The 13206-nt window shown below is 54.6% G+C and overlaps 1 protein-coding gene across 5 annotated transcripts in view; it reads left to right on the forward strand.

Moving 5' to 3' along the window:
* The window catches only part of CNTFR (ciliary neurotrophic factor receptor), a 214230-nt gene that overhangs the window by 148942 nt on the left and 52082 nt on the right, over nt 1-13206 (forward strand). For all 5 annotated transcript variants that reach the window (XM_075020556.1, XM_075020558.1, XM_075020554.1 and 2 more), the window contains one exon: nt 4265-4495. In XM_075020556.1, coding sequence (XP_074876657.1) covers nt 4265-4495 — 231 coding nt within the window. The remainder of the gene's footprint in view (nt 1-4264; nt 4496-13206) is intronic.

Consider the following 13206-nt stretch of genomic DNA (forward strand, 5'->3'; position numbering starts at 1 on the left):
TGGTAGGGGTAGGGCAGCATCTCTACATATCACTTCTAGCCAATGATGACAGCAGCGTTGGTGGGAAGGGATCTTTGGAGGTCTCTACTCCAGTGTCCCACTCAGAAAAGGACTGTCCTCAACAGTAGACCAGATCAGCCGTGGCTTTGTCAACAGAGCCCTGACAACCTCCAAGGTTGGAGATCCCCCCTCTCTGTGGGTACCTGTCCCAGCACCACACCACCCTCCTGGAAAATAAATTTTCCTCCATGTCCAGCTCAAACCTCCTGAGCTGCAGCCCCTGGCTGTTGGCCCTCATTCTGCCCATGCCACCAGTCGACGTCCATCCAGCAGGGCTGGCCCTTCAGCAGAGGCACTATCTTGGTCATCGATCCCATGTGTTACCAGTGACGTAATGACCAGGAGGGTAGACAAACCTCCCTCCCCTCCCTGCTCGAGGGAGCCATGAGGCTCTGTGTGGGCTGGGAGGGGACTCCTGCCCATACCCAGCCTGTGGGAAGTGGAGGTTCCCAGTAAACACTCTGGTCACCCTTGCCCATCCTCATCCTAAAGCAGAACTGGTGTCTGCAGCACGAGACAGGGCTGCTCCAGTGTTGCAAAGGTAGGGGCTGTCCCCATGGTGCCCATTCCTAAAGGGGCTGCCGTGTGTTCGCACCGCAGTGTGTTTGGGTGGGACTCCGATGCCTGGCTTGGGGCAGGAGGGATGTAAGGACCTGGCTTAGCTCCAGTAAGAGCCTCAGCAAACCTGGCTAGGAGAAACGCCTCCTCCGAAGCTGTGCTTTGGGTTTCTCCTTTGTCAGGGGCCTTAAATCATTGCATTGGAAGGCAGTGTTGCTTTCAAAGACCTGTCTTCCAGGAATGGCTCCCGCAGCCCTTCTGAATGAGTGCCAACGTGTTTGTACTGTGTTTAAGGACAAATAGGAAATAATTCAAGGTGCCTTTTCCCCCTTCCCAACTTAGTCCTGCTGCCACCAGCTACAGACAAGCTCTCAGCCACAATCCTGAGAAGTAGAGCTGGACACCCCAGAGCTTTCCCCCACTCTCAGACCTTCCCTGGGGCTGGGCACTGGGCAGACAGGAGCCAGGCAAGGCAGGCAGGTCTGTTGGTCCACTGCTGCACTGGTCCACTTTCTCCACACAAGGCTGGTGGGTGGTGCAGCGTCTCCAGTGTCTCTGCTGAGCAGATCCCCCAGTGTAAGGCCAGGAGAGACAATGGCCTTTTGTGAGCTAGCAGGAAAGGGGAAGAGAAAATGTCTTTGCCTTATGCAATAGAAGAAATCAGAGGAGAACTTGAGTAAGATGCTGGGACTCTTACTTTAACTCTGTTATCTGTATCTATCCTTCCACCCATCTGCCTAGTCATCTGTCCATCCATCCATCTATGCACCCACCTCCACAGCCATTTGAACAGTCAACCATCCACCCAACACCACTGCCATTTGTTGGTCCTTCCATCTCTCCCTCCCTCTACCCATGCACCCATCTGTCCACCCATCCCTCCATCCACATACGCAGCCAGCCAGCCAGCTGCTTATACGCTTATCCCTCCATCCTCTTGCACTTCTCTGCATCCCCATATATGCCCATCCATTCTTCCATCCATCCATCCACTTGCATAGCCATCCATCCTTTCGTCTTCATACACTTCCCTTCATCCCATCTGTGCTCATCCAGCCAGCTGTCTGTCTGTCTGCGATCACACACATTCATTCATCTGTCCACCCATCCATCTTATTCCACACTTCTGCGTGTCTGCCTGTTTATCTGGGCCCATTCCAGCTACCCCTCCTCACACAGATGCCTCAGGCTTTAAGTTCTCCCCTCTTTCTGCTTGTCAGTATATGCTCTAAGCTTTTTTAAGACACTTGAAACACACTTGTCTGATCAATGCAGTTTCTCAAATGTCCCCATCCTTGGCTAGTGTCTGAGATGATCCTGAGGCGTCTCACCAGCATCTTACTTGCTACAACCCAATTTTTCCCTGTCTGTTCTTAGTGCCCAATTTCCCAGCAGGGATAGCATCCCCAAGGGTGCTGTTTCCCTGTCAGAAGTAGTTGTCCTGACAGACCATCTGCAGGAGCACTCAGACCTGCCAAGGACTTCTCCAGGACCAGCTTCACCCTGGGGCTCTCTCCTTCAGGAGACAGGCTCACGCTGTGGGCATTCACACAAGGAATAGCTGGATCATGCCCATGTGGTCCCACCTATCAAGAGGACCCAGGAGCTGATGTCTAGAGAGGGAGAAAGAAGCAGGACAAGCACAGGAGGTGCTTCTCCTGTCCCTCCCCACCATCAGCTGCCTGCGGCCTCCCCAGGCTCACTGGGCCAACTCAGTGTTTCACCACCCTGGGTGGTGTCTTCTGTTATGGATTCATTTAATCACTATTTTCGCCCAAATGTTGACATCCACAGCATCTGATGGACATGAGTTTCTGTAATTTAATCATACTTTGTGCAAAAACGCACTTTCTTTTGCTTGTTTTCATTTGCTGCTAATTATTTTATTACGGCAAGGAGCAAGTGATCTTTTTCTATTTGTCCTTTCCACGTCACTCATCATTGCTTAGGTGTCTATCACGTCTCCACTCAGTTGTCTCCTTTTATGGATGAAGGGATCAAGTCTGCTAAGCCATCCTTACGCGGGGGCTCTTTCCAGCCTTTGCTATTCCTGTTTCCTTTCTCTGCTCTGTTTTCAGCTGAACTGTACTCATAACAGGACGGCAACAAATTTGTGCATGGCTTTTAGAGTACAGAGCTTTCCATGTTGTTCTCAATCCCTTTCTGAATAATTCCTAGCATTGGGTTTGTGTTTTCGGTCACCACTGAGCTGTTGTTTTCAGGGAAGTGAGCGTGATGACTCCAAGAGATGTTTCCATGGAGGCTGCAGCTCATTTGGAACCATGAGTGGTTGGAGAAGCAAGGCTTCATTTGCCCTGTGTGCATCCCTGGGTGCTTATCGACACAGTGTTATGGCCTGGGGGGTCTGTACCATGAGATCGTTCTGCAGCGCTTTTGCACCCAGCTGTAACTTGGCTGCCCTGACAGCCTCGGCAGCACACTGTCTCCTCTCACTGCCTTGACCCCCTTTTCCCCATGAGTTATGAGGGTTTTGGGCAGCTCAGATCCCTCTCTGATCTCTGTCGAACTTCACTGGTGACGTCTTCTACTGCCACGTCTGACCGCTTGTTCTCACCTTTGGTCTCCTGACCTTTAGCTGCTATAAATCCTTGCAAGGACTTTCCTCGTGTGTCAGGGCTGCTTGGTTTCCTTGGGAGGCACCTTGTCAAATGTGTTCTTGAAACCCAGGAGTATTTTGAGAACTGAACCACCCTTGTCTGTGCACAAAGGCTTGATGAAGCCTTGAAGGAACTTCATCCCCTGCTCATCCACCTGTCCTGCTTCACCCCGTGTCACGCACACACACACACATGGTTTTATCCTTGCCACACGCAGCTTAGCACAGCCAGTGTAGCAGCACAGGAAAGATTCAGTTGCTAAGGATCATTAATGAATGTCAGCTCGAGCTCCTGTCCAGAAACCTGAGAAAATTCAATTAGGCAGCTGGTGCCCAATGAGCTGTATTGCCCCACTCACAAGCTGCTAAATCAAGCAGCTCAGCAAGGCATCATGTTATTGCAGAGAGAGAAGAAAAGCCAGGCAGGGAAACAAACAGCATAGCATGCACCAAGCAGCTGCCCCTTTCCAAAGCACAGCACTGGTAGGTTGCAATCCTCCCACCTGATTTCCTGGGCAGGGAATTGCAAGGGCAGGGGCCTACTTTCCAGCTCTACTAGTAAATAACTCAGGTTTGCTGGTGATAAGTCCTGGGGCTCTGTCATCTCTCTGCTGGGAGTTTCTCACACACGCATTTGGTTTGCATCCTGCAACAAGTCACGTAGGTACAGGAGTGGCAATGACTTGCTGGTGTTGAGTGTCTGGCTGTGCCATGGGGCATTTGGCTGGTGAGCTATACATGCAGCCCTGACATGTCTCCTCCAAGATGAAGGTCAGAGGAAAACATCCTGTGAGATAGAGGTGGTACATGAGTCCTGATCCCCTGGTCTTTGCCAGCTGATCCACTCTAGTCTAAGGTTAAAATGAATCATTATCGGGGCCAGGAGGAGAACCTGGCCACGAACACAGTGTCAGTCCATGCCCCAGTCCTTCTCTCACTTCTTAGACATGATGGTAAGATCCTATTGCCAAGGCAGCCGTTCCCATGGGGCTCCAAGCTCACCTGTTTTTCTCCTCTTCCTCCCCACAGAGACCCACATCCAGTATGAGCGGGTAGGCGCGGACGTGACCATGAAGTGTGGCTCCATGGACTGGGACGCAGCCGTGACCTGGACAGCCAATGGCACCGACATCGATGAGTCCCACCTGAACGGGTCCTACCTGATCCTGAAGAAAGTCGACCTGACACAGAGCGGCCAGTACTCCTGCTATGAGGGCTCCTCCTGGCACCTGAAATACCAGACCTACCTGAGGGTGGGAAGTGAGTACCCCAGCATGTGACATTGAAGGAGACAGAGCCACACTCTCTGCTCCCATATTGACCCCTCACAGCCCCTTCCTGCCATGCCAACCCCTATACTTTCCATACATACAGTTGCCTGCCGCACCCTGCCATACGAGCCCCTTGTAGCATACTAATCCCAGGAGCAGGATGGGAGCAGCCCCTCCTGCCCCAAACTTTGCATCAAAGCCAGTAGATTAAATGATGCCCCAGGAACAATTTGAGAAGGGATGTTGCTTCTGCATCCAGCCCAGTACCACGACCACCATCTCTGCAGGTGGAAAGAGTTGGGGCTGAGCTGTCAGAGGGGATTGCAGCCAAAAGGGAGAAGTCCTGGCCGGGGTTCCTGCAGCACGGTTGTTTCAGAGGAGCAGCCAAAAGGCGGTGGCAGTTGCTGTGTGTTTGCAGGAGCCTCTGTGCACAGACGTGTTGGAGGACAGCTGCACGTTTCCCAGCATTTTGCATATCTTAAGCTCGAGACGCACTGATTCACAGGTCTCGGCGTGGGAGATAAGAGTTGTGCTATATTTCACATGATGCTGAAAGCTGATAGCAACTGTGTGTTCGGTGGGCTGCTGTGTTTGTACAGCTGATGGCAACTGTGTGTTTCACAGTACGGCGTCTGCAACTGGCAGCAGTGGGTGACTGGGAGCACCAGCCGGCAGAGCTGGCTGTGGGATGGTAACTGCTGTGGAGGGTGCTGCGAGGCACCAGCTGGGACCCCCACCACGTGGGGATGTGTCCTGTAGGTAGCCGTACATTCCCAGGTTTGGAGGGCACGGCAGAGCCTTTCTCTGCTCCTTGTCTCACTTTCTGCACCTTGCATCAGAACCAAAGTGATGTTTCCAACCTAGACCGTGGTCCAGGGGCAGAGGGTTGCAGGAGGACCAGACGAGGGCTGCATAAGCCCTGCAAATCAGGCAGGAGGGGCTTACTGCACCTGTGGGTCAACTGAAGAAATCCAAGTTTGAGGAATGCTGCATGGTGTCCAACTCATGGTTTCGGGTCTGCTGGGAGGGATCCTGACACATGGGCCAAGAGGAAGGGGTGCTGGAAGAAGCTGAAAGGCAACGTGAGAAGCAGGCAAGGGGAGAGCAGTCAGCGCAGGGCAGTGGGTATGGCAGCGAGTAGGTGTCAAGGCTGGGAGCATGGCAGACAAAAAGACCGTGACAGATGGATCAGGGGCTTCTCAACTGCGCTGTTGGGGTGAGGAGGTGTTCATGTGTAGTTCGGAGACAGGGAACACAGGAGCTGGGTGTAGTGCGGGTGGCAGCAGGAGGAGGCTGTGCTTGGGCAGATCCCATCTGAGGAGAGGTCCCAGGCTGTGCCAGTGCATGGGGGGCTGCAGCCTAGGTCTGGAGATAAAAAGGGGACAAGGGAGGGGGCTGCAGCCTCCAACTACCTCCTGTGCAGCTGTGGCATCGCCGTGACTTTGCAATGGCTCTTCCATCTGCTAAGCACCTCACTAATAGTAATCCCTGTCAATCCGCTCAGGACCCATGGGAATTGCTCAGTGTTAGAGCCCAAATCCTGCTGTTTCCTATTACCGTGTGTTCCCATTTGCTGGAGGCTCACAGCCCACCTGAGCACTGGGCAGCTGAGGAGCCTGGTTGAACACTGCAGGGGCCACCAGCCCCAGGAGAGAAGGTGACAAATAAATAAGTGAATGCCCGGTGTTGTTAACACAATTAAGTATGCAAGGAACTAATCAGGTGAGACACTTTTAGTGGTAATTAATTTAATTGCCTGGATTTTAATTTAATGTTCTCCACGAGGTTTCTTTTCCCAGCGCTGCCACCCGCAGCCCCTGCCTGCACCTCCCCCAACTTTCCTGCCTCTGCAGGCCATGATTGATTCCCTGGAGGTGTGCAGGCTGCTGCAGAGGAGAAGATTTGGGAGCATCCCAGGAGGGGATGGAGATGGGCATGGGCATGGGCATGTTGATGGAGGTGGAGATGGGCGGCTTGGGGGAGGTTTGCACCATGGCCCTGTGGTAGCATCCCTGCTGCAGCTGAGCACAGCCCTGGGGTTTGAGGGATCTTGGATTTGTTTTGTTTCAATTGCATGGGAAGTTAAATGAAAACAGGCCTGTGCCTGCATTTTCCTCTCTTACTGGGGCAACAAGAAAGATGACGGCAGCAGGACTGAGGGGCTGGGGGCCGCAGACGGAGAAGCGTCAGGGATCTCACTAGATAAGTGACAGTACCTGGAGCATGCACCCCAAGTGAGGCAGGGGTGCTCCTGGGCTGACAACGCCACAGGAAGGGTGTGGGGAAGGAGCAGAGAAGCGGCGAGGACCAGGAAAGAGTGTCAATTAGGAAAGCAAGCTCTGTCATGGGGGTCAGCGAGCACAGGGATGAAGGGAGACCTGCCAGGAGTCAAGCTGAGCGAGACCTTGCAGAGGAAATGAAAAGGGGGGGTTAGCCGTATAAATACGGAGCAAACAAGGAGAGAAGAGCGGAGCTGGCTCTGCAGCCAGGTTTCAGAGGAGATTAAAGGTAAGCTCGGCAAAGCCCGATACCAAATGAACTCTGAGCAGCAATGCTGAGAGCAAGGGCAGCCCAGGCTGGGGGAGAGGAGGGAGGATAAAACCTGGAGATGGTCCTCTGTCTTGGAGGCACCTTCAAAGAAAATGATGCATTGAAGTCTTGGGGAGCACCTCATCCCCAGGTGAGAACATCTCCTCATCTCCTGTTCGTTAGCAAGGCTCATTAGCAGCTGAGAGGTCAGTGGTGATACCCAGTGCTGTGGGGAGAGGGGACGTGTCTCCTGTGCTTGAGAGAAGGAAAAATCTTGATCAGACAGCCTGACCCCACAGCACAGCGGGGCCGCAGGGCGCACTTGGAAGAAGGAGCAATTAAAGACGTGGAGACAAATGGAAAATGGGAGAAAAATACAAGGGGGACTTGCCAGGGATATATCACACCAGATTAACCTGATAGCTCTCTTTGATAAGGGAACTGATTTCCTAAGCCCAGAAATGTGGTCGATGTAATCTGTCTTGACTTCAGTGAAGTATTTGCTATGATGCCACATGGGAAATTATGAGTTAAACCAGAGAAAATGTGGATTAGTACGAGAGTTGGAACACGGCTTAGGAAATGGCTAAAGGGGATCAGATTGTGCTGAAAGGGGAGCTGCTGGGAGGGATGGGGGAGCTTCGGCATCAGCCTTTGGACCACTCTCAGTGGCGTCTACCATAATGGCTCTGGCCCACAAGGACCAGGGAGCTCTGGTGGGATGTGGGGGGAGAGCTGCGGGGGGACCTGGGGATTTCTGGGGTGGGAATTTCATGCTGGAGGGGCCAGGATGCTACGTAATGGTGCAAAAGGCACAAAGTGCGTGAACGTGTCTCATTGGTGTGCTTCAGCAGGCAGGCAGGAGGATATGGGTAACTCGTCTGGTCCTTGGGGTGGGGTTTGACACCCGGGTCCACATCATGGGGGATGCGGCTGGGAGCCCAGCAGCACCCCACAGAGGCTGGGGGTAGCCAGACTACCTCGTCCCCCGCAGAGATGGGTACACCGGCACACATGCAGTGGGAACAATGTGCATCCCGGGATGGGGTGGGCAACAGATGGAGAGCCCACCCCGGAGAGGAGGAAGGGCCCACAGGCTTGCTTATCCCTAAGGGTCCCAGATCACCCATCTCCAGGGCGTTAATCATCCCGAGCACAAACTGGCCCTGGGGAAGGTCGTGCTTCTCCAGGGCAGCCTCTTCCAGGAGACTTCGAGCAGCGACGTGTTGCTCTGCCTCCTTTTTTCAGGCAGCTGAGCGTGAGGTGAAGAACCAGGATGCTCTGTGTTTTTCTCCAATGGATCACCTGCCCTGCAGCCTGGAGAGTGGCAGATGCCTGAGCGTGGTCAGAAGCAGCAGGCGATGGGGCCGGGGCTTTTTGCACACCAAGCATCCCTGGTCTGAGCCCGGGACTGAGCGCCAGGAGCAGGCAGGAGGGAAGGGAAGGCTCCGGGTACCGGGAGCACGGCGCCGGGCTCCCGGCTGCCCCCGTGAGCCACAGCTCTGTATTTGGAAACACGCGGCCAGAGGGCCCGGGGATGGATATAACAAAGACGTTGGGAAATAATGTGCTCTTGAGGTTTGGCACACGGCTCCGTGCATTACAGAATGTTATAAAAATACTGCTAATGGGCCAGAGAGGAGTGGAAACGCGCGGCGGAAAGGCTGCCAGAAGCCGGAGAGCGCACATGGGAGCGGGGAGGCCTTGTGTGCAAAGAGGGGAGGGAGGGAGGCAGCCAGGGCGGGCGTCTGTCCTTCCACTCCCATCCCTCTGTCCCTTTCTAACCTGCTTATCTCCATCCTGACCCGGCGACTCTGCCCGTTTGCACCTCTGCTTTCACCCCTCTGCCCAGCTTTGGGGATGCCCAAGCGCTGCCAGCTGTGCTGCTGGCCCCCCCCCTGTCGCTCTGCCCGCTGCCTAACGAGGCTGCTGCCTGGTGGGCTGGGGTGCAGGCAGGGATGGGGTCTGCATTGGAGAGGAAATACAGCAAAATCCCCTCCAGCAGCAGGGACACGAGTCAGGATGCAGGCACTGGAGTTGCCCTCCGCATTTCCGTGGCGGCACAGGGGCTCATCGCCCGGTGCCAGCCCCAGCCCTGCCCCATGGGCATTGCTGCCTCCCAGATGATGGTGGGAAAGGCACTGGCAGTGGGCAAGCGGCTCCAGGCTGGCCTCCTTCCTCCATGTCTGTCACTGCAGCGGCTGGCGAGAGAAAGGGGAAAAAACATGCGGTTTGACGGAAAACGACATGGAAAAACAACCAAATTAACAGAAACACAAACAAAGCAAAACCAGAGAGAGGGAGGGGGGAAGGGGCACAGCAACAGGAACCACATGTGAGCGGGGAGGCAGGGAGAGCCCGAGTGTGTTCTCTGGCCTGATTAGCAAGCGATCAAACATCGGCCACTAATAAATAATCAGAGCCTCCCTTTTCTCTGTCTTAGAAGTCCCTTTCCTCCCAGCTGGGCTCCAGCTGCAACCGGAGGATTGGACTGCAGTTTGCATCTTTTTTTGTTGTTGTTTTTATAACTTTTTTTCTTTTTCACCCATCCAAAATGAAGAAGAAACAAAGAAGGTAACCTCTCAATGTGAGACACATACCTCCAGCTCCCCTGGCGAGGGATGCAGCACCAGGGCAGGTGTGAGCATCCTGTGATGGACACTGGCTAAACAGCGGAGGAAGGCAGTGCCGGGGACCAATGTCTGCCTACCTGCTTCCACTGGTTGTTTTGGTGGGAAAAACTGCAGGAGGGCACTGGAGACATGCTGTCTTGGGAAAATAGAGGTTTGGCAGGCTCCAACAAGCCATCAGCAAGGATGCCTCTGCCACAGGGCAGGGTGCTGTCAGTCAGGCCAGTGCTCCTGCGGCTGGCACGGCTGCTGATGGAGAAGCATGGGCTCAGGGTCAGCGCGTGCAGATATTTCCCTGCTTGTGGCCAGTGATCTGTGACGCCAGGCTTGTGTTTTTTTAAAAAGCCCTTTTGATGGATTTTTCCCCTATGAACTTATCCAATCCTTTCCCGCAGCCATGTAAACTGAGGCTATTTCGAGAGCAGCAAGTTAAACATGACTGCGACCGTTCCCCAGCACCAGGGCCAGCTGGCAGAGAGCAGCGCCTGCCCCTGCGATTCATCCCTCTCACCCTCCAAATGTGCTCCTGCCCCTTGGGGATAGCCCTGTGCGAGGCCAGCCCCAAGGCTGTGCCCAAGCAATGCTTGGGGCAGGACTACGTTAACCTCGACCAAATCTATGGCAGGGATGGAGCTAATAAATTTAAGCATGTGGCTGCTGATACTCCGGCGTCGGGAGATGCACCCCAAAGCTGTTGGGTTTGTTACTATGATTGTGGTTGATTTTTCCCCACATGCCTGTGGCACTGGGGGCTGGGTAGTTTCAAGGGCCCTGGGAGACTTCACAGCCAAGCATCACCTTCCTGGTTCCCAAGAGCCACAGAAAGAGACTCTGATGGACGAGGTCAACCAGATTGCAGGAGTGCTTCGTTCATCAAAATTCGGCTTTATTTCATGAGGCATGCGGGCTCTCCAATCACTGCCTTTCCATGCCAAGCTGTTTGTTCGTGGCTGGGAAAATACAATGGACGAATTTTGCTGCCTGTGCCCATTTTTTGGGTCTTGGCCTGGCTGGGAGCTGGAACAGCATGCTGGGTAACAATACGCAAATTGCCATCCCAGCTTTTTAAGGAGAAGGCAAAATAAAAACCCCAAACCCAACCAAAAACCCCACCACGCTCCCAAATGCAATTAGTCCTAATCGAATTAGGAGCTGGACTAGAAAAACAAACACGTTTGCAGGCAGCAGGTGACCTTTCTGCCCCATCCGGCGGGATGCACGCTGCCGTGCCACAGCGGGAAGGGTTGAATGAAGCCGTGCCCCATGGCCCACGTGTGCATGCGCTCGCACGCTTGCACCCACGCATGCACACACCCGCGCCCCGCTGCGTTCCTCCCGTCCTTTCCCTTGCTGGGCTGGGCAGCCTGCCCAGCTGCAGCATAGCAGAGTGATGCTTCTTTGGCTCGCTATGTAAAATATGATAATCTGGGGCAGCCGGTGTCAGAAACAATAAAAATATCCCCTCTCCCATCCTTGCGGCCCCTTGCTTCGTGCGGGGGAGCCGGGGGCAGCGAGGAGCGTGCGGCGGTGGGGCGAGCGGAGCGGCACGTGGCATTTATTAGGTGCCGCAGCACGAGACCGCAGCGCCGGCAGCTCTGCTCTGGCCTCGCCGATGCTGTGACCTGCAGAGCTCCTGCCAGAAGGAAAAGCATGCCTGGGAGATGGGCAACGCATGCAGGGTCCCATGTCCCGTGGCAGGTACCTGAAGGGACATGGCCTCATGCTTGATCCCACTGACCGATGAGCTCATGCCAGGTTGGGTGCTATGGAGAGCTCATAGCTTCGCCTGAGTCATGGCAGGAGCATCGCATGGCATGAGGGCACCAAGAAGTGGAGAAGATGGTCACCCCTTTGCCAGCCCACTCCTCAGGGTGGAGGTGGGGGAGTTCTGGGGCTGCTGGTGACCAGCCGGAGCCAGGGATGGAGCATCCATTAGAGAGAGGGTGCCGGAGGTGCAAGAACCCTCTTGGTGAGCACCCAGCAGGGTCTCAATCTTTGGACCTACATGTGAAATGAACCCGGAGGCTCCTTGTGCATCCCCTCCTACAGCAGGGCTGAGGACATACTCATGGGATGGGGCGGGGGGCAGCCTAGCTCTTGCCCCCTGCCCTGTCCCAGCAGCTGCTGGGCTGGAGAGAGGAAAAAGGGCTTTGGGGCTTGGCAGCGTCCTGGGAATCCTTCCCTGTCCTTGCCTAGCACGAATGCCAAAGGCTGCGTGCAGCATCAGCATCCCGTGTCCCGGGCGGATGGCAGCACAGCCTCCTCCCGTTCTCCTGAGGTTTGTTTATCCTCCTTAACATGACAAAACCAGCCCCATAATTAAAGAAGCCCAAGTCCAGTCTAAACAGCTTCCCACAGCCCCTGCTCTGCAGTGCTTGGAATTAGGGATGCCCGGGGCTGGGTGGCCTCTGTGCCAGGAAGGGTTTTGTCTCGGCTGCTCTTAAGTGCCCCTTGTCAAAATATTTGGTGTGAGTTTCCTGCCACCCACCGGCAGCGAAGGGTCCCCAGCTTCGAGGGCACTGGGAGGGGAGGGACCGGCCACCTCCTGTCACTGCAGCCATGGGGCAGGGAGCAAAGGGGTCGATGCCCCACATGTGGATGCTGCTTTTCCTTCTCCACTCAACAGCTCCACACGGCTGTGTCACTTAAGAAAATCACAGTCTGCTTCCCAGACGGTGCTGGCAGAAGAAACCCTGCCGATGTCACCAGCATGAGGAATAGCTCTTGCTTGTCACTGGCCACATGTGCCCATGTCTGCAGGGACGCAGGCCAGGTAGTCTCTCCAGGGACAGGAAGACCCCACAGTGGGGATCCTCTGTGACCACATCCCTCCCGCCTGGAAAGAGAGGAGATGGCAGGCAGCAACGAATCCTCATCTTTTCCCAGCTCCCAGTGCTTCTCCATCCCTCTCCAAAACTGCTGGTGGTGGCTGGGAACCATGGTGGGGCCCAGGCAGGCAGTGAGGTCCTGGCCAAGGGCTCAGCAGGGTCAGGGCAGGATCCAGTGTACTTCAGTGTTAAAGACATTGTCATTAGCTATGGTTTCTCAAGCCGGTGCATCTGCTGTAAATAATTTAGCAGAATAAATGTGTGCTAACAGCAGGTCAGGGCGGGGAGGAGAGGAGAGGGAGGAGAGTCTTGGGTCTGGAAAGCAGGATAGGGCACTGGGAATAAAGTGAGATTATTTCCCTCCCGTTAGCAGGACAGGGTGGTGTCTCCCCCCCGGAAAAGGAGTCAGAGGGTTCCCATGCCCGATGGATCCCTTCTCTCCCCAGTCCCCTCCTGAGCTGTCAGCATCGGTACCAGAGGCAACTACAGGACAATTTCCAGTTGCTCTTGCTCCAAGCACTTTAATGCTGTTTAAACAATTACGCAGTTGATAAATTTTGACAAGAAGAGATAGAAATAGCCTGGGAGAGCCACGCAGTAGAAATACTCTAAACAGATGTCCCTTTTCTCCCCCCTTCTCTGCTCCCTGGGGGTCTTTATCATTTGCTGCCAACTAAACAAGACAGTGTTTGCATGAGTTGGGATGGTGGGGA

This window comes from Buteo buteo, chromosome Z (assembly GCF_964188355.1).
Source record: "Buteo buteo chromosome Z, bButBut1.hap1.1, whole genome shotgun sequence".
Taxonomy (NCBI): domain Eukaryota; kingdom Metazoa; phylum Chordata; class Aves; order Accipitriformes; family Accipitridae; genus Buteo; species Buteo buteo.